Genomic DNA, 20,067 nt, shown 5'->3' on the forward strand with positions numbered 1-20,067 from the left:
TTTCAGTAAGACTCACCACGTGACTTGCATAAAATTGTCGCCTGTGTGGTATAAAAAGCATCTGTGCTTAATTTATAAAACATTTAGAAAGATTTGTCTAGTAGAACCATAAGGCTGGCCACAGGCTTACCATCAAACCGAAAACTCGATGTTTATCTAAGAGAAACATTTAGCAAATATTTGGTAAGGGCTTTCTCTGAGGCAGGCAGTCTGTAATCAGTTACAGTCTTGGATTTTGAAATGATATTTGCTTCCTCCTCCTTTTTTTTTTTTTTTTTGCCACAATCCCAACCATGTGAGACTGTAACTTCTTGAATGTGTGAGCAGCCCATGTGATGGGCTGTTAGCACTTCTCAAAGCCTGCCAGAAAGGGCACCATCCTGGTTTTGGTTTTCTCTGACTACAGCTGAGGACAGTTCTTGGCGACTGTCAAGGTCTGCAGGGAGGACAGTGGCAGCTTCTCTGCCCGCCCCGCCAAAACCCTCCTCCTGAGCCAGGGGATAGCGCGTCCACTACCTGACCACGTGGACCCAACCACGTGCCCTGCTGAGGGCTCGCAGCAAAAACATGCACACATACCAGTTAAAACCATATTCTCACTTCTGTGGAACTGGCAATGCTAAGATATATATTTTTTTGGTTAATGTACTCATGATGTAAAAGTGGATTAGGAGCAAAATTTCAGCAATCTGAAAAATATGCACAGGAGGAAGGTATTTTTTTTTTTCTATTTTTAAAAATGTTTGACTTTGCTGGGTCTTCGTTGTGGCGCGGGCTTCTCTCTAGCTGTGGCCCCTGGCAGCACACGGGCTGCTCACTGCCGTGGTTCTCCTGCTGCGGAAGCACGGGCTCTAGGGCCTGCAGGCTTGCACAGTCACGGATTCTGGACTCCAGAGCACAAGCTCAGTAGTTGTGGCACATGGGCTTAGTTGCTTATCGGCACGTGGGATCTTCTGGGAACAGGGATCGAACCCGCATCTCCTGCACTGGCACACAGATTCTTTACTGCTGTGCCATCTGGGAAGCCTGAGGAGGTATGTTGCCAAGTCTTCTTGAAGAACATGTTTCTGTTAAAATGAGCATCCAGTGGCTGGCTTCTCTGGCGCACCTGGCATGGAGGCCCGGTTCATTCGGGTCAGGAGTGCTGGATCTGGGATGCAGAGACCCACCTTCCGTGGCTCGGGGACCGTGGAAAGGCCCTGCCACCTCTCTGCCCAGGTTTCCTCGTTAAGTGGTTGGGGGACTTCTTGGGATGGCCCCGGGATGAGCTGAGGTAGGAGGTGGCTTGGAGGTGAGGTTACTCCCAGAAGCGGGTCTTGCTTCCTGTTTCACACAGAGGCCATTGGAAGAAAGCGTCCCCTCCACCCATGCGCCACCTGCACAGGCACCCACGTCTCCAGGATCCCGCCAGGGACCCCATCCCCTTTCTCCCCCTCCCCCAGCCCCTCCTCCCACTCCCCCTCAGCATCTGATTGTTCCCACCAACTTACAAACCTGCTGTTACTTCCCCTTCCATTCAAACACCTGCAAACTCGCAACACACAAGAGCTGGTCCTTTTGGCCTCCTGTGGGTAGACTCTCCCACCTCCTTCTATACCTGCGCACCTTCCGGCCCGGCCTGCTTTGAATACCAGTGTAACACGGCCCATCCTGCTCACCCAACCCCCAGCACCTACCGCTTTGCAGCCCCGGCCCATTAAAGCATCAGCTCCATGAGCTGGGCAGTCACTGGTGGTGTTGCCTCCTGGGGCAGAGTGTCTGCTCCAGAACACTTGGGGGTGAGCGGACACTGAGATGGTCTCAGGTCTGTATTCGAAGGGCAGCGCCTCTCAGATGCGCATGCTTTCCTTTGCTCAGTCTCTCTCCATGGTATGTAAGTTTCAAGTGTTGCTGGGCTCCTTTGCCTCCTTACCTGTCCACCCTGGGGCTCCCCCCCTTTTTTTCTTGATACCTTAAGAAAAAAATCATTTATTTGGCTGTGCCAGGTCTTAGTTGCAGCGTGTGGGATCTAGTTCCCTGACTGGGGATTGAACCCAGGCCCCCTGCATTGGGAGTGCAGTGTCTTCTCTGCTGGCTCCTCTCAATCCACAGCCACCACCATCACCTGAGCCAGAAACCTGAGCATCCGGAGTCTCCCATATCCACTCTGGAAGTTGCCGGGTCTTAACAGGCTCTCCACCTCCCTCACACCTTGACTCTCCTGTCTCCCCAGCTGTCCCTTCCCCATTGATTCCCCAGCCTCCTTTCATTCCACGCTGCTGCCAGTCATTTTCCTAGTAGTAAATCTGATGCTCCTACTGCCCTGTTCTGCTCCCAGCAATTCGGCCTCCCCCCGGGGCTCCGGCCATGGCAGGTGACTTGGTGTCTCAGCAGGTAGTGGTTGCTGCTCTCTGGACCGCAGTTCACTCTTCCAGGCATGCTTATCCCCAGGCCTTCCTTCCAGGTGAGGCAGCCAGGGCCCATGGGCACCTCTAAATGACCGCTCAAGCCTCGCTGCACTGCCTTTGTGAGTTTTTACTGTCTGGCTGCTTCTCTTCTGCATCCCTGACCAGTTATCTTTGTCCCTTGCAATCTGTGCTCGGGTGGGGAGGCGGAGCTGGGAGAGCAGGTTCCCATCACCTGGCTCAGTGATGGGGAGGGGCCTGCTTGTTGGGAAACCCCACGTCCTCTCATTCACAGATATGGGTTTCCAAGCTCCAGTGGAGGCACCGCTGGGGGTAGAAATCTGTTATAGGAAGAGAAGGGAGCCAAAGGTTATGGTTCTGTGGAGTTTGATCTGTAAACAAAGACACTGGAGAAAGGGAAAATTAACCCTGAAATTGAGGGAACATCTGCCAACTTAACTGGAGTTGGATAGGAAAGGCTTAGGGGAGGGGGGGACGGGGGAAGGATGCCCCCCACCTTGTGTCCACAGCTGACCAGTATTAGGGGGCCTGCCCAGAGCCCACTTTTTCTCCTTGGTGAGGCTTTGGGTTGACCCTGTTTTCCCTGGGGCGCGGCGGGGGGGTGGGGGGGCTCTTGGTTTCACTGCTGTCACTGTGGTTGGTTACAGCTCAGACTTCTGGGAAGGCATGGCCTCCCTAGACCTCTCTGGCCGGAAGTCGCTGGCCACTCGAGTCCAGCCTCCATTCTGGACTGGGAGCCCTCCCCACCCCCATCTGGCTGCCCCTTGTCCCTCCCCACAGGCTTGTGGGGAGGCCTGCAGTTGAGCAGTACTGGGATGACAGGTGTGGATGGGGTCCCAGGAGCTACACTCCTGATAAAGAATCACGATGCTGTCTTATGAAAAGTTAAAAATGAGGTGGGGTCTGAGAGCTGTCCCTGAGCTAGATCAAGGTGCTGGTCAGGTGAGAAGGCTGGGAAACCCCAAATGCTGCAGAAGGCGGGGAATGGGTGCAGGGGGAGCCATGGTGTGGCCCCAGCATGCACGTCTGTCAGGTTCAAGTTTATTACCAAACTATCAAGCGCTGGGTGCGACAGGCCCAGGGCTTCCGTCAGGGCGTGCGGCCCAGAGGCCTTGGAGGTCCCGTTTAGGTCCCTCCTTTCTGAGCTGTCTCCGGACTGTGGACCGGGGGTCAGTACTTCCCGAGTTGCTGGGAAGACTGTGAACCCAGGAAGAGCAGGGGGCCGCGCCCGCCGTCCCCAACAATGCAGTATTTGTAATCAGAGGCCACAACCCCATACATGACCGATTTATCAAAATAAAACCGAGGCACTGAACGCCAGCTGGGCGCGAGCAGGCCCGGCTTGCCGCAGCTTCCACTGACCCTGGGTGCTGCCCGACCCCGACCCGGGTCGCTCTGGAGGCTGAGTCCCCGGTTCTCCGCCCCTGGCGAAGACGACCAAGGGGCGGCCCGGGGACCCGAGCCGCCGGGCCCGTCCTCCGGGCCGCCCCTGCCCATGGGCCCCGGCCCTGCTCCGGGACGGGTGGGTTCGGGCCCCCGGACGCCTGGCGGGCCTGGGGTCTCCGTCCTCTGAGATCAGGACCTGGCGCTGGGAGAACGCGGCCAACAGGCCATGAGGTGACGGCGCTGGCGCGGTGCCTCTGGAAGTCTTGCGTGTTCGTGTGTCTGGGGGGATCTCCTCGGGGTGTGAGGCCCGAGGCCGCGGAGGTGGAGTTGGGGCCCCCGGTTGGGGAGGCGCGCCGGGTCTTCATCGACAAGGCGGCCGAAGAGGGAGCGGCCCCTTTAAGCGCCGCCGGCCCCGCCCCCTGCGTCTCCCCCTACTTCCCGCCCCCGCGGGACGCCCAGCGGGGAGGTGCGCTGGGTCTCCGTCGACTAGCGGCCCGCGGGGCGGCCGAGGGAGGGCGCGGCCCCTTTAAGCGCCGCCGGCCCCGCCCCCCGCGCCTCCCCCCGCCCCCGCGGGAGCCGCGCCACGTGACCCGGGTCTTGTGACCGGCGGGGGAGGCGCGGGGGGAAGCCCGCGGCGCCCGCCTCCAGGGGCCCAGCCCCGCCGCCGCCGCCGCCGCCGCCGCCGCAGCCGCTGCCTCCGCCGCCGCCCGCGAGCTGCGGGTCCCGCCGCCGGGCGTCCGCGCGTCCGAGCGAGCCGCAGTCCGGGGCGAGTCCGAGCGGGAGCCGAGCCGGGCGCGGGGGGCGCCGCCCGCCATGGACCACAAGCCCCTGCTGCAGGAGCGGCCGCCCGCCTACAACCTGGAGGCCGGCCAGGGCGAGTTCGCGTGCGCCCCGCACGGCTACGGCGCCATCGCCGCCGCCCCGCCGCCGCCCTACCCCTACCTCGTCACAGGTGGGCCGGGGCCGGGCCCGGGGCGCGGGCCGGGGGCCTGGGAGCGAACTTCGGGCGGAGTTCCACCGCGACCTTTAACCCCGAAACCAACTTTTCTCCGGACGTGGCGTCGGCGGGGGGCGCGGTCGAGGGAAGACCCCGGGGTCCGGACCGTGCAGGGGGTCGGGGACGACGCCGTTCTGGGAACTGGAGGTCGGGCCCCCGAATTTGGGCACCGCCCGACTGCCCTGAGCCCATCTGCGGGTCGCTCGCGCCCAGTTCGCTCTTCTTGGAAGCACGTCCATCTCTTTGCAGTTTTTAAGTTTATTAAGGAGGCGCTGTCCACAAGTTAACGTTTAATTAAAGCTTATAGTGGGCATTTAGTGGACGCAGCTGTCGTTCTAATTTTGAAAAGGATGCGAGCATTTGGTGGGGAGGGGGGAGGGCAGGAGAAGTGGACCTCAGACCCTCTTTCCTCCCTGCCCTCTTCTGATGTGTCTTCCTGCCCACAGGGATACCCACCCACCACCCCAGGGTCTACAACATCCACAGTCGGAATGTCACCCGGTACCCTGCCAATTCCATCGTTGTGGTCGGAGGCTGCCCAGTCTGCAGGTATGTCCCAGGCCTGGGGGCTCCAGAAGTCACTAAGGACACGCTCACAGCCTCATAAAGGCAGGATCTGGGGGAGACATGGTCAGTCTCCGGCCAAGCTGCTGACCTGAGCCGTGGGAGAGAGCGTGCCGGTGGTCCTTGGGTCCGTCCAGGGTTCGTGTGGCAGAGGGGACTGGGTGTCCGTCCCTCTCCTCCCGTTGCTGTGCTTTTGGGGCCATTGAGCCCCATGGGGATGGGATTCAGAAATGGCAGCAGTTGGACGGACTGCCTGCTATCCCTGGTTCTGGAACCTGCAAGGTGGCTCTGTGGTTGCTTCTCGAAGGTGGCCAGAGGTTCCCTTTTCCCTGGGAAGGGTCCGTTTGGAGAGCTGGGCAGGAGAGTCCAGACTCAGGTGACCAGTGTCTTGGAGGAGCTGAAGGGTTGGGGGTGACGGGTAAGGGCTGCTCCATCCACATCTGGCCGGCAGCCGTGCAAGGACAGGGACATCGAGGTTCTTTGTTTGGGTGGGAGCGGTATTTTATGTCCTTAAAAGTCCAGCCGCCAGAATCTTCTGGTTTTATAGGGTTTGAGACATAGCTACTAGATGCTGTCCTGAGGGTTCAAATTTCTTGTCCTTGGTGGATTCTAGTGCATGGACGGTTCCAGAAGTCAGGGCAGATTTAGCCAGAACCGGGTTTTCCATCTGCCAGGGGGCAGCCTGTAGGGGTGGGGGTGTGGGTGCGGAAGTCAGAGTTGGTGAGATGGAATTGAGAAACTCTGGTTTCCTTAGTTTCAAAAGTGTATCAGGAAGGCCCCAAGCAGCGTCCAAGGGAAGTTAACAGTTTTGAGTTTTGGGCATCAGCCGTCTGGGGAGGCCTGGAGGGCTGGGGAAGGAGGACGCCTAGGAATGGGGGCAGAACTGGACCCCCAGAGGCAGCCACGCGCTTGCTGAGGGGCCGGTGGGCAGGGGAGAGCCCTCTGGGTTGCGGTGGCCGGGGCACCCTGAGTGGTGGACCTGAAGCAGGTGTGTCTTCTGACACGGCTGGCGACAGTCTGGCCTTTGGAGAACGTGAAGAGGGAAGGGAGACAACTGGCCACCTGCAGAGCCGCTCCCTGCCCCAGGCACCTGTGGGTGGCAGAGCCGATCGGTTGGAGGCACGTGGATGGGCTTGGAGTGGGGAGGCGTGGCCCGGGAGGCTGGTCACGAGCTGCGGGGCAGGGCATGGGTCAAGGCTGGTCGTGGCCAAGAGAGCCATCGGGGGAAGTGGCACAGCGGGGTGGGGAGAGGGAACCAGTGTGCTTGGCTTCCAGATGGGTCCTGGGCGCTCAGGCTTGTGTGTGCGGCACAGCTGGTTGACTCCAGGGGCTTGTTTTGGGCATGAGCAGCCTCAAGCCATCTCCTAGTCGAAGGAGGGCATCAGGCTGGCAGCCGAGGAGTCTGAGGAAGGCCCCTGGAGCGGAGCCCTCCACCTGGGGTTTCAGCGTCTCAGAGCGGGGCCCAGCCTTCTGGGAGCCAGGCTCCCGTCCTGGCCGTGCCAGCTGCTGGCGGGCCCGGTGCCCCATCTGGGTAGGGGGACGCTGGTGGATGCTCCAGGGTCTGGCTGGCCCCGGGCCCTGGATGGAGGAGGGGAGACCAGCAACAGGTTCTGGGGGCTGAGATCCCCGGGCTCCTCAGGACGGGAGATTCCCATGGGGTGGGACCCTGGTTCCTGCTCTCAGCCCTGTCCCTCTGCTCTTCTGGGGAAGGGCTTGGGCTTGGGGCTGACGAAGGCTGGGGTGGGGGGGCCCTGCATCCAGAACTGGCTTCCTTCGTTGGGTTGGGGTCGCAGTCCTCCCGGCCTCGGGACAGTGGGTGCAGCGAGAGGGGAGCGCACGTACTGAGGACAAGTTTTGGGGCCTCGGTCGGGCCTGACCCCCTTGCTGCCTCTGAGGCGCGTCCTCCGCGGCCCTGATGTTGTCAGAGAACAGAGGGCAGCAGCCGGGCTACTCTGCAAGGGTGCTGCCCCGCTGCAGGGCCCCCTGCTGCCACAGGCCAGGGGCCAGGTGTGTCCAAGGAGCCTCTGTGGGTCTGGGGAGTCGGCACCTCGAGGAGGCTGGGGAGGGTCCCCCGGGGACTGGCTGGCCCGTCTGGCGGCGGTGGGTTGGGAGATAGGCAGCTTGTCCTGTGACCGTGTTCCTTCCTTCCCAGCCCCCCCACCTGGCCATTCTGCCCTGGGAGCCTGGCGGGCATCTGCAGGAGTCACACGCCCGTGATTCCCTGAGCGAGGCCCCTGCCACTTGTTCCTCGGCCGCCGTCGGAGCCGCGTGGGCAGCCCGACCCCATCGCCTTTCATTAGCAGCAGCAGACGAGTGTGCGCACACATCCCCTGGCCGCCCTCGGCCCCTGTGGGCCGTGCACCGCCTGGCCCAGGCCTTGGCCTTGGCCTCGGCCCCGGCTCTGAGGTGGTCCTCCCCCGGCGCGGGGCCTGTCCCGGGATGCGGGACCCGGTGGCAGGGCTGCGGGGGGCGGGCCTGTGCACAGGGCCCCTGGCCCGGTGTGGAAGCCAGAGGTGAGTCCAGGCCTAGGGTCCTGCTGGGCACCGCTCGGTGTTGGTCCTGGGGTGACCGGGCGGTGAGGGGGCTCCAGGGTGGCCGGGGTCTTGGAAGCTGAGACGGGCACGCAGGGGACAGCCGTGGGGGGGCAGATGCTGCCCGCAGGTCAGGGCAGCGAGGAGGCCAGCGCCCCAGCCTCCCCTGCCCAGGGGCATCCCCGGCCTGATGGTCCACAGTGGGCGGGGTGCGCAGAGCTGGCGGGTCCCCTTGTTACCCGCCTCCCCGGAGCTCTTGAGACCTGCCCCGGGGAAGGCCTGCTTGGAGTCGGGCCCTGGGACCCCGGGTGGGGCACATGTGTCCTGAGGGGACGAGACGTGACCTGGTCTAAGGGGGCTGCCCAGTGCTTTGGGGTGCCCTGCCCTGTCCCCACCTGGCTCCAGGCTCATGGCTCCTGGAGGAGGCGGAGTCCTCTGGCCTCTGCCCAGGAGGCTGGCTGGTGCTGCTGCCGCCACCGGGGTTCGGAGGGCGGGGGGCTCAGAGAGCAGGGCCCCTGGCTGGGTCTGGGCTGTTCGTGGCCCCACCAGGTTTTGGTCCAGCTTCCTGGGGAGGAAGCCCCACCTGGCCGAGCGCCCAGCTTCTCTGTGAGGTCAGAGGCAGCGAGATGCGTGTGTTCAGTTACCTGATTTTTCCAGCTTCCATATCTTTTTCACCTCTGTTGCGGAGGAACACGGACAGGGCTTTGCTTAGTCTGGATTCAGAAGCTATTGGTAAAGAGCTGAGCTGATCGGGGCTTCTGAGGGGCTTGGAGGAGGAGACACCAGATTGCTCAGGAGGGGCTGGCAGGATGGGTGGGGGGGCCCACAGGGACTGGGTGGTCTGTACTCTGGGGCTTGTTGCTGTGTCAGGATTGGCCTAGAGACCAGGCTGAGTTTCTCAGTTTAAAAAAAGTAAATCACATCCACTCTGCTTTTGCGGTCCAGGCAGGCAGCACCTGTCGTCAGCAGCGAACGTTTCTGCAGCAGGATACGTTCGCGTGAAGCAGACACGTTGAGACTGTAAACGGCCGCATGGTAGTTGAGGTCACAGTGGCTGTGAGCTGAGTGTGTTACCAGCTTTGTTAAAAAGTCCCGCGTTCAGAGCCTTCGGTGTTTGAGGCTGTAGCTCAGGTGTGGGCTCAGGGTGCAGGTGAAGCTTGTGGGCTCCTGGTCCCTGGGGCAGCAGGGTGTGAGCAGAGCCTCCCTCCCTGCCCAAGGGGAGCGACCCGGCACCTCCCCAGAGACTTGGGGGTGGCCTGGCCCCCCCTGGGGGAGAGGTGAAGGGGAGTCGTCCGTCAAACCCGGACTCCCACCAAGGGCGTGGGAAGGGCTGCCCTCTGCTCTGGCTGGAGGGAAGGATCTGCACAGAACGCGCCGCAGGTCTGCGGGCTGAGGCGTGTGGGGCGCGGGGCGGGCGGTCGGGGCCCCCACGTCTGTGCCCTCAGGCCGCGGAGGGGCCCGATGAGAGCCTGCCCCCTGTGCCGTGTAGACCGGGTCTGGGTCGGGTGGGGCTGCTGTTTGACCCTTGACCCCAGAGGCCAGGAGACATCCCAGAGGGGCTGTCTGTGTGGACAGACAGGGCGGCTGGGCCGGCCCTGCCCATGCCCTGGGGGGAGGTGGACGCCTCCAGGTTTCTCCAGCCTGGCGTGCCCCTCATGTCCTGGAGCCCCCGAGGGGACGCACAGGGTTCTAGGCTCTGCCTCTTAGCAGTTTGGGCCTTAAGTGAGATGACAGGGCGTCCAGCTTGGGTGGGTGCTCGGGGAGTGTCTGTCGTTGGGTCCCCCTGTTCCTGGAGGGGCACGAGGCACCCAGTGACCCTGGGGCAGGCCTCTCCTGAAAGGTCTCAACTGGTGCAGCTGACCCAGCAGGAGGCCTGGGCCCTTGTCCCCCATTTCCCCCTTGGATGTTCTGACCAAGCAGACAAACCACTGACTTGGGTTCAGCCACAGGTAGAGAAGGTGGGATAGGTGCCCCGAGGGGCCCTGGCCCCCCAGCCATGCTCCAGTGGCCTGAGGGGCACCCCCGCCTGCGTGGGGCCCTGGCGGTGGCATCCCCCAGCCCCCCAAGCGTGGCTCTGGTGCTTTCTCAGCGGGGGCTCCTGCCTCCTGGGCTGCGGGCCCTGGAGCCAGGCAGGTGCAGCCTGGGTGGGCAGGGGCTCAGAGGTGTGGTGCCAGCCCTGTGCTTCCCCTTGGAGTGGGCCTGGCTACTGCCCAGCTGCTTGGACCTTTCCTGAACTCAGCGCAGGTCTCCAGGGGAGGGCAGACAGCCGGAGGTTTCCCGAGAACCCCCTTTGACTTTCTGCAGCGTCCTGGGGCGCTGGAGGGAGAGTGTGCGTGTTTCCTTGAGGCAGTTCCTGCCGGCGTTTGTGGGCGCTGGGGCTTCAGGAGGATGGGGAGGGCGTGGGGTGGGTGGGTCCCTGTTCTCCCACAGCGCTGCCCCCCGCAGCTCCGGGGCGGGAGGGAAGCGGTTCTGGGGATGGGGGCTGGCATCAGGCGTCTCACTGCAGCCGTCAGGGCACATGGCAGCTCCTGCTCCACCCGCCTTGGGGGCCTTGGAGAAGGACCCCGGCCCTGGGTGGTGACCTCTTGGGGATGTGGTTGGGGGCTGGCCCCTCGTGGTCCTGGGGGTCATACATTGGGCACATGGAGGGTTAATGTGACTTTTTCCAAATTTTCCAAAGAGGGGTTTTGAGATTAAACCTCCCAAGGTAAGTGACATGGTGTGAACCTGAGTGGTTTCTGCCCCCTCCTCCCACAGTAAAAGCCACACACAATCCAAACTATCACTGTCCCGGAATTTCCCTCTAAGGAGTGGAAAAATAAGTCTAAAACTTTCCAACAGTGGGAAAAACACTGTACAGTGGCTTGGGTTTCGTGTTCTTAGGATGTAAGTGTTTATGGGAACCAGCACTTGCTGCTCGTTCCTCATCTGAGAGAACACATGGCTGAGCGCTCCGCCGGCGCCCCCCGCGTCTCCTCTGCAGCGGCGCCCTGACCGCGCGCCCCCTGTCTCCGCAGGGTCGGGGTCCTGGAGGACTCGTTCACCTTCCTGGGCATCTTCTTGGCCATCGTCCTGTTCCCCTTTGGGTTCATCTGCTGTTTCGCCTTGAGGAAGCGAAGATGCCCCAACTGTGGAGCCAACTTCACTTAAAGGGAAGAGCACACCCGGCTCTCCCACACCCTGCTTTTTCTAATGTAAATGTCGTGTACAATAGCTTTATCTGATGAAGCTCCTGGACTGTTTTGTACAGTGAGGCGGGTGGACTGGGCGGGCGAGGAGGGGCACAGGGAGGAGTCGGAGTGAGGACGTGGGCAGCTCCGCTCCCAGGCGACGATGCTCAATAAAGCACTGCTTTTATTTTTCGCAGTCTTCAATTTGAGAAAGGGGAGAAATACTGTTTTAAATAAATGAGATCCATACCATTGTTTACCTGGTTTTGCTTATTCAGTGTATGCACACTGTCACAAAAGAGCCTCCCCAGCCCTGACCCCCCAACACCGTCCAGGTCGGGTGACCTTCCCTTACACAGCTCAAAAAGTGCTCGTTTTCAAGTTTTATTCTTGCAATGAAGCCTGATACCTTGACATTTGCAGAGCACGCAGCCCATGCTCAGGACCCACCGCCTGGCCTCTGTCCTGTGAGCAGGGGAGTGTGCGCGGCCTGGGGACCCCAGGTCCCAAGACCCCCTGCGCCGCGGTCTCACAGCTGCATGACCGCCAAAGCGGGTGCGGGACCCCCGCCCCTTCACGAGCCTCCAGAGCCTCCCCACTATGCCTCCCTGCCTCCACGGTGGGAAGGAAACGGCCCCATGAAGGGAGAGGAGCCGGGCCCGTGATGGACCCGAGCGTCTTGGCTGGCGGACGCGGTGGCTGCTGCTGGACAGCTGCCCCGAGGGCCCTCACGTGGCCCCAGACCCCCGCCACCGAGGGGTCATCTGCGTGGCCCACCAGCCGCGAGGACAGCACCAGCCTCGGGAGCGCCACGCCTCACACTGTCTACCTGCGCTCAGTCGTTCTCGCGCTTAGAGAGGAACGACATCACGGCAGAACCGAGAGCCGCCATCAGGAGCGAGACCCCGCGGCGACCAGCCTGGGTGTGTGTTTGCCCCTCATCCCCTCCTCCAGGTGGCGCCGGCCTGACAGCAGAGCCGACCCAGCGCTGCCCTGACTGCAGGGCCCCGGCGCGCAGGGTGGGGCTGGGCTGGAATGCTCCCCCCGGCCGGCTTTATTCGGGCTGTTGGCCGTCTCAGTACCGACTGAAAAGGAGAGAGACTTGTACCCGGAGAGGTTTCGGAGTAAACAGTGCTGGAGGTAATTTTGGTCAACTAGCTTAGCGAGAGGCATCTGGTTCCCGCCCGTGGAGTCTCCCGAGGCAGGTGCCACCCTGTGAACCAGGCCCCTGTGAGGCACAGCCCGGCGGGTTTCCGTGGGTCATTCTAGTTAGGTAACAGTACCAAGCTGAGTCCCTCTGAGAACTACTCAAGTACTAAGACCCCAGCTGTGACAGGGCCAGGCGGAACCTCAGGGCTCTAGAGCTGTCTAAATCGTGAGAACCTGTGGGATGCTTCATCTTGGCTAGGGCTATAGTAAACAGAAATTTTAAAGTTAAGTTAAAAGAATTAAGTGTTGTACAATATCCTCATAATTTATATTAAGATTATTTGCATGCTAGGATGCAAATTTATATAGTATTTTCTTTGAACATAATGCTATTTAAGAACACATGCTTTATAAAACTGTGATCTCATTTGCATTTGGGTGCAGAAAGCCAGTCACAAAAGCATCCACTGTCCCTTACTCTGGCTATTAATAATCAGAATATTAAAAAGTGATACAGTAAGGATTAGAACCAAATTTACTATTTTTGAACAGAATAGGAAAAAACTTTTAAATGATTGAGTTGTAACTAAACTATGATTTATCTTAAAGAAATGTGTAAACCCAACTATGTTAACTTAGAAAATGTGCTGATTTGCTCAAGTAGAATACACGCAAAATCAGACGCCCTCTGGTGAAGTTTTACACCTGGACGGCGCTTGTCACACACAAACCTATCGTTCCCCAGCGAGGGCCCAGCGGGGAACCAGGAGGATGCTGGAGCCGCCTTCTCATCGGATGATTGGCGCTGAGCGGTCATTCGTCACTGTTGGGCGGAGTTTCACAGTAGCAAAGGGGTTCTCTCCACTGCGGGGGAGAAAAAAATGCTGGCAGAAATACTCCAAGACAGGGATTTGATGTGAAAACAGCCAATGACTACCCTTGCTCTGTAACACACACTTTAAAATTTCAGGCATTTTCTGAATATTATACAGTTCGTTCTGGGATGGTTCTCTCCATGCCACCTGTTATAAGCACTGATTTGTTTTGTTTTGGACTTGGAGGGGACTGATCCCGAGGCCTCAGGCCTGTGGGTCGGGCGCTGGATGGGCTTGGCTTCTGCCTTGATCCAAAGGGAGGGCCCGTCCTGGAAGGCTCTCCCACCACCACCCTCCCCTGCACCCTAGGCAGGACCACAGAGAGGAGGGCACCCCTCTGTCAGAGGTGGGCACTTCCCTGGCGGTTGGGTGGTTAGGACTCAGCACAGTCACTGCCAAGGGCCCAAGTTCAGTCCCTGGTCGGGAACTAAGGTCGCGAGCCCAGGCCGCCTAGGCTGAGCTGGGAGTAGAGGCCCTTAGGGAGGAAGTTAACTTACCTGAGGAAAGGAGGCTTTGCAAACCCATTTGCATTGTTCTGTGGGAAAGAGAAAGAGGACGTTTTCATAAGACCTGAGGGTACAGACATCTGAAGCCCACATGCTGCTGAAAGCAGAGCAGAGAGCTGCCCCGTCTCCACTCCCTGGGGAGGAGTCATCTAAGTCCCCTGAGGGATCAGGGCCAGAACGGGAGGCGCTGGGCGCTGCTGCTCGCCTGGTCTGCCTGCGGTTAGGGGTGGCTTCCTGGAGCGTGGTCCTGACAGGTGCCGTGAGGAGCAGTAAGTCAGAAGGAAGCCTTGTTGGGTTTTGGTGCCCACAGACTGGTGCCAACGGCCAGCCAGAGACCTGAGCTCGTAGGAAGTCCTGTCGGTGTGGGGGTTGGGGTGGACGGAGCAGCACAGGCGCCGTCTCCACCTTGGGGCATCGCCCGGCCCTCCCGGGGCTCGGTCCCCACGTGGCCAGGGGCCAGGTGAGGGTGTGTCCTCACCCCCCAGACCTCTGCTCTGGCTCCCGCACGGGCTCGCTGTCGGAGCTGGCAGCCCAGGAGGGAGCAGTGTCACGCCGGGTGACCAGCGCTCCCTGGGCGGCTCTGCGCGGTGCCGGAAGTACAGCCCCTCGAGGCAGAGGGCCTGGGGCCCCGGGCTGCTTTCAGACCTCTGCCTGCAGGCCTGGGCCTCTGGACACCGTGGCCTGGACCCGGGGCCAGCCAGCTCATCCTGAGGGGGCACCTCGCCGCCAGGGCACTCAGCCTGGCACCCCGATTCCCTGTCTCCCCTTCGGGGGGAAGCCCAGAGCAGCTGCCCCGCTTGTCAGCATGACCCCAGGCCTGTCCCCACAGGGCATGCTCAGCAGGCCTCGGCGTAGGCTGTTCCTGTGTTACGGGGGATGGAGGGCTCATTTACGATTCTACAGACATTCCCTGATGCCTGCTGTGCAGCCCCACTTGTGCTCAGGGCGCCAGGTGGGGAGGCTGAGTCCTGGCTGTGGCTCAGGGGTGGTGGGTGTGTCCTCCCACCTGGGAAGCGTTCTTCCTGCTGAGACTTCCACCCCGGATGCGGCCTCCGCAGGGCAGGTAACGGAAACTCCCTTCCTGCCCGTCCCCAGGGCAGGACACTGTCCCCCCTCCCCTGTGTGCCCTCATCTTAGAAAAGGCCCCTGCTTGCTGAATGTCGGCACCCCCGCTGCCCTCGAGGCAGAAACCTTGGAGCTCGACTGAACTGTGAACCGAGCTTAATCGGGGTCTCACGAGCTGTGTCATCTGGGGACACGACACTCAAAGAACAAGATGGTGAAGTAGATGCATCCAAGTCCAGCCCTGGTGGGGAAGTGGCAAGAAGTAACAGCCTATGCCGTGAGGAAGGAGGGAAAAATGACTCTTAACGGGCCGCCTGAAGCCACCGGCCCTGGTGTGCATCCTGTGCCCCCTCAAGCCCACTCCAGTTGGTACAAGCCACACACACGCACGCGGGCACCAAGATACCAGCTGGGCGCTGGGAGCACCCTGTCCTAACAAGAGGGCTGTCAGGCAAGGCATCTCTGACATAAAAATCATCAATCACATAAAAAGCAGCAGTGCTTTCTTAGCTCAGTCTCCTAAGGCAATAGAAGTAAAAGCAAAAACAAAACAAATAGGACCTAGTCCAACTTACACGCTTTTTGCACAGCGAAGGAAACCATCAACAAAACGGAAAGACAGCCTACAGTCTGGGAGAAAGTCTTTGCAAATGATTCTGCCAACAAAAGCTTGCTTTCCGAAATGTACAAATAGCTCACACAAGTTAAAGTGTTAACCGCTCAGTCGTGTCCAGCTCTTTGCGACCCCACGGACTAAAGGCTGCCAGGCTTCTCTGTCCATGGGATTTTCTGGGCGGGAATACTGGAGTGGGTAGCCATTTCCTTCTCCAGGAGATCTTCCTGATCAAGGGATCGAACCCAGGTCTCCTATATTGCAGGTGTATTCTTCACTGTCTGAGCCACTTACCCAGCCAGCTTGTACAATGCAATAACAAAAACAACCCAGTCCAAAGGTGGACAGAAGACTTATCAAATAGATACTTCTCCAGAGAAGACACACAGATGGCCAACACGCACATGAAGAGGTGCTCAACATCACTAATTACTAGAGAAATGCAAATCCAAGCTGCGATGAGGTACAACCCTCCCGTGGGCTAGAACAGTCATTGTTAAAATGCCTACAAATGACAAATGCTGGAGAGGGTGTGGGGAAAGGGGAGCCCACCTACACTGTTGGTGGGGATGTAAAATGGTGTAGTCACTGTGGAGAGCGGAGAGCAGTGTGGAGGGTCCTTGAAAAACTGAAAACAGACTTGCCCTCTGATCCAGCAACTGCACCCCTGGGCATATGTCCGGATGGCCTAGAGGGAGGGTATGGGGAGGGAGGAGGGAGGAGGGTTCAGGATGGGGAGCACAGGTATACCTGTGGCGGATTCATTTCGATGTTGGGCAAAACTAATACAATATTGTAAAGTTTAAAAATAAAATTAAAAAAAAAATGTAATTCAAAGAGCTGCACGCACCCCAGCATTCACAGCACCAGCTGGGAGGCAGCCCCCGGGGTACCCTAAGCATCCCGGTGTTCAAACAAAACTTCGGGTGACTGACCGTGCTCGGTGGTTGTGTGAATGCAGAGTCTGCACGTAACCGCTGTGACGTCAAGCTGCTGTGCCCGCTTCCCTGGACCCCAGCGTTTGGCCCTGGTTTTCTGCAGCGTTATCAGCTGCTGTAAACAGCTTAAGGAAGAGGAATTACCAGCCCTGCTGGGCCTGAGAACCTCTGAGATATGGAATCCCAGGGCTCAGGCTTCGGCCCTCGGGGCTCCTGGACAGGCCTGTCGTGGGACCTGCTCCTTGACCCTCACCTTCCGGATCGGTTTCTAAATGGAATCTCGTTCTCTTTCGAGTGAGCTCTACCAGGCTGTCCCGTATGGCGGCTGCTTGCCATGTGACTAATTAACACGAATTTAAAATCCGAGCCTCGGTTCCTTCTTTGCACTCTCCACTTCTCAAGTGCTCAGCAGCCCGTGTCCAGTGGCCACTCTGCTGGCCTGCCTGGTTCTGGAACATTTCTGTCTGACCCATCAACTCTCTGGGTGGTTTACTGACGCACAGATGACTCAACTCTGTGCCTCCTGTCTTTGCAAGAGGCCACCAGGACCCGGTGAAAAACGGGCATCTGCACCTGCCCCGAGGGGCTCTCCTGGGGGCAGCACCGGTTACCCGTCTGCCCTGCAGCTTGACTGCCGCTTTGGCCTGGTACCGCTTCGACCCAGTACCAGTGAGATGCAGGAGCTCGTCTCACAGACAGGACAGGGCGGGCAGAGGCGGCGGTGTCGAAGGCTGTGACAGAGGTGCAGTTTCATCTCCGGCAGTTTGCAGAGGATCGTGAAATATTACTTCCCGAGATGAAGCGACAGAAATGGAATAGGAGTCAGCCGTCACCCAGTCACCAGAGCCTGTGCTGCCACCCGCAGGCCTTGGGTTTCCTCAGAGCTCTTCCTCCAGGACTCAGCTCATGTGCTCGCCCCTAGGAAGCCACTTTGGATGCCCCACCCTGGAGCTGGAGCCCTCCCCGCCTCCTGCCCCTACACTTCCTCCATGGCCCCTGCATCACTGCTCCCTGGACTGGACTCCTGGGTTGGTTTGTCTCCCTGGAGCCTGGTGCAGGCCTGGACTGTGATCAGCTCGTCAGGGAACGCGCCCCGGTCGAGGCCGGGGGACCTGCAGGCCCTCTTCGCGTGCCGGGTGGCCATGTTCCCGAAGGTTTCAGTCGGTCAGTGGAGTCTGACGCCGTGGAAATGTGCGCTGCTAACGTCGCTGTGACCTTGCTATAGATATCAACTCTATGCCTGTTCCCTCTTCATGGAAGGTTTTGCTTATCATGAAACAAAGTGTTCATCAACACTCATTCTGACATTTGCAAAACCAGCGACAACCAATCACCATGGGAACTCACACAAGGAGGGCCTTTTCATTAGATAGGTAGGGCTGTTAATATTCTTCCAAGAAATCAAAAATTAAAGGCCACTGATAAAAAAATCAAAGACTGAAAAAGGCCTTCCGGCTTGTGAGACAGAACTAAGGGGGCCTGACCCGAGTGCCAGGGCTGCGCTGGCCTCACACAATGAGTTAGGAGTTCTCTCCTCTTTACTTGTAAGGACAGTTGGAGCAGGTCTGGCATTCATTCTTTGAACGTTTCACAGGATTCACCAGTGAAGCCATCGGGTTACAGGCTTTGTTAGGAGACCTTAAGTTACTGACTCGAGGGTGACAGGACACGGTGGGGAGCAGGCTTCTGCCTGGGGGCCGCCAGGACTGCATAGACAGGAGCCCAGAGGCTGAGCTTAGGCCCCACACCCGGTCCTGGTGGAAGGGCAGCAGCTTCCATGAGGACTTGCCGGGGCGGGGGGGGGAGGCGGCCACTAGGCCACCCTGGGCCTAGGGAGAGAGACGTACTTAAGGCTCTGCTGCTCAAGGAAGTGGAAGGAATAAAAAGGTGGGTGCAGTGTACAAGGCTGTGCAGCTGGTCCTTGTGCTTCCCAAGATGGCCTCCTGGTGCTGACAGTCTGTTATGATCCAGCCAACAGGGAGGTTTAAAAATAAAGTTAGAGCTCATTTAAACTGCCAAATGCTTAATAACGAACATCATCACGGACTGTGCCGACATCTAAAGCCAGGATTTTTTTTCACTCTATCCATTCAGTGTGGTGAGAACCACACCGATGCCTTCTTCATTGAGCTTCATCCACGTGGTAAAAACACTGAAAGTTAAAACATGTTTTCTTCTGAATTCAGTGCTGTTAGCTAAAATGTGTTTTCATTTATAATTCCAGTGTTAGCTACGATTTTAGGGCAAGATTCTTTTACCTTAAAAGGCAGTATACAGGCAGACCTCATTTTATTGCACTTGACTGTGCTTCACAGATACTGGGTTTTTTTTTCCCCTTACAAATGGAAGGTTTGTGGCAAGTCTGCTGGCACCATTTTTCCAATGGCATTTGCTCAGGTCATGTCTGTGTCGCGCGCTGCAGCACTCCGGGCTTTTCGTTATTATCACAGTCACAGTGATCACTGATTAGTGGCCTTTTGTGTCACTGCTACAATGCACTGAGACTCAGCTAATCGGCATTTTTATCAAAGTGTTTTTCAATTAAGGTATATACATCGCTTTTTTAGACACAACGCTATTGCACACCCAACAGACTGCATGTATGTAAACATAACTCTTACACACACTGGGAAACCAGAAAGCTCATGGGACCTGCTTTATCGAGACGGTCTGGAAGCTAACCCATTACATCTGAGGCCTGTCTGTGCAACCTTTATCAAGTTACAGAACTGTGTGGCCATTATCATCAATGGTTGTCATCACAGAAGGAAACCACCAGACTGGCCCGCAGATGGACTGGCCACCACCACAGATGAAATGCTCCCGCCACACAAAACCGGCCAACAAACAACAATGGCAGATTCTGACCCCGGCTGGAAACAAGGGAGAAAGGGGAACTCAATACAGGACACCATGTGGACGTAAGCAGCAAAATCCAGACTGGGGACAACCTCCAGGACTAGTAACCTGGGTTTTCTACGTAGAGATGACACAGAGATCTCTAGGTACGGAAAGGCGAGTCATGAGACTTGGCCAGATCACCAGCGATGGTGTGGGGAGCTGGCCTGGGTCCAGATTCAAACAACGATACCATCAAGAAATTTTTAATGAGACAATCAGAAATTTGAAGTGACCAGGTGATGATATCCAGGAGTTAATGCAATTTTAAACAATACGATAGTTGGTTTTGTGAGAAAAGAGGACCTTTAACGTATTTACAGATGAAATAATACGAAGTCTGGAACTGGCTTTGCTGATCTGGGAATGTGTAGGGAGGAGACGAAGCAAGATTTATAAATGAATTATATATAAATCTGGGGGACCAAATCAGTAGATTATTCTTTCCACTTTCACGTGTGTGTGAATTTTTCCATAAAAAAAGTTGAAAATCAAATCCAGAAGAAGACACTGCAGACCAGCAGGCCCACACCTGTGCGCCTGGATCCTGAGTTTTGTGACATGCAAATTGTAAGTTGATTTTTTTTTTCAGCACAATGAATTTTTATGCTTTTAGAAGTGCCTTAAGATCATTTCCAAATAGTTTGAGTATTGTTTTAAAATATACCAGGCCCTTTAATGAAATAGCATTTCAGATCTGCCCTTTCAAGCAGCATCTCCAGTTTTGACATCTCTCACCAACAAAATGGGAAAGCTCCCTATCCTTCTGAAAGTAATTTCTGGAGTTAGAAAGCTGGAGTGATTTGCAGTGATGACAGTGAAAACAAGGAGTCACGCAGTGTGCTTATCTAGGAAGAGAAGCCAAAGACATTTCTGAATGAGATTCCAAAGTGGCATTTCCAGGACCCAAATCCGCACTGCAGCCTGCGAGGAGGCAGGCATGGTCCCCCCGTACCTGGGGCCCATCTTT

The 20,067-nt window shown here is 58.0% G+C and overlaps 2 protein-coding genes and 1 long non-coding RNA gene across 11 annotated transcripts in view; 1 reads left to right on the forward strand and 2 right to left on the reverse strand.

Moving 5' to 3' along the window:
- The first annotated feature begins 267 nt into the window (after positions 1–267).
- BRI3 (brain protein I3) lies at positions 268–11,310 on the forward strand. Of its 7 annotated transcripts, none has more exons than XR_015154285.1 (4): positions 268–2,443; positions 5,235–5,337; positions 7,505–7,865; positions 10,901–11,310. XR_015154285.1 is itself a non-coding variant. In XM_086373939.1 (4 exons), exons 1-4 carry the CDS (start codon positions 4,018–4,020, stop codon positions 10,990–10,992), a joined length of 561 nt encoding a protein of 186 aa, XP_086230065.1. In that variant the 5' UTR covers positions 3,775–4,017; the 3' UTR covers positions 10,993–11,310. The 7 variants fall into 7 exon arrangements, 4 of the variants coding, with proteins under 4 accessions (XP_086230067.1, XP_086230065.1, XP_086230064.1 ...); XM_086373939.1 differs by lacking the exon at positions 268–2,443 and adding an exon at positions 3,775–4,022; XR_015154282.1 differs by lacking the exon at positions 268–2,443 and adding an exon at positions 4,432–4,935.
- Positions 2,502–4,189, reverse strand: LOC147344780 (uncharacterized). Its single transcript, XR_015154290.1, has 2 exons — positions 3,988–4,189; positions 2,502–2,725 (listed from the first exon to the last, which is right to left on the reverse strand). It is a non-coding gene; the product is annotated as an uncharacterized LOC147344780 (long non-coding RNA).
- A 114-nt stretch (positions 11,311–11,424) lies between the features above and the next one.
- The window catches only part of BAIAP2L1 (BAR/IMD domain containing adaptor protein 2 like 1), an 80,409-nt gene continuing 71,766 nt past the window's right edge, over positions 11,425–20,067 (reverse strand). For all 3 annotated transcript variants that reach the window (XM_086373935.1, XM_086373936.1, XM_086373937.1), the window contains 2 exons: positions 13,575–13,612; positions 11,425–13,066 (listed from right to left, as the gene is read on the reverse strand). In XM_086373935.1, coding sequence (XP_086230061.1) covers positions 12,991–13,066; positions 13,575–13,612 — 114 coding nt within the window. In that variant the 3' untranslated portion in view covers positions 11,425–12,990. The remainder of the gene's footprint in view (positions 13,067–13,574; positions 13,613–20,067) is intronic.

This window comes from Bos grunniens, chromosome 25 (assembly GCF_055505025.1).
Source record: "Bos grunniens cultivar Pamir isolate PY7600 chromosome 25, Bosgru_T2T1.0, whole genome shotgun sequence".
NCBI lineage: Eukaryota > Metazoa > Chordata > Mammalia > Artiodactyla > Bovidae > Bos > Bos grunniens.

What these genes read in the sequence shown, in the direction of transcription:
- BRI3 (XM_086373938.1), top strand. Translation starts at nt 4,605, where the DNA reads ATGGACCACAAGCCCCTGCTGCAGGAGCGGCCGCCCGCCTACAACCTG. An exon ending in CGCCGTTCTGGGAACTGGAG is followed by an intron (nt 4,936 to 5,234) that starts GTCGGGCCCCCG and finishes TCCTGCCCACAG; the next exon opens with GGATACCCACCCACCACCCC. An exon ending in GGAGGCTGCCCAGTCTGCAG is followed by an intron (nt 5,338 to 10,900) that starts GTATGTCCCAGG and finishes CTGTCTCCGCAG; the next exon opens with GGTCGGGGTCCTGGAGGACT.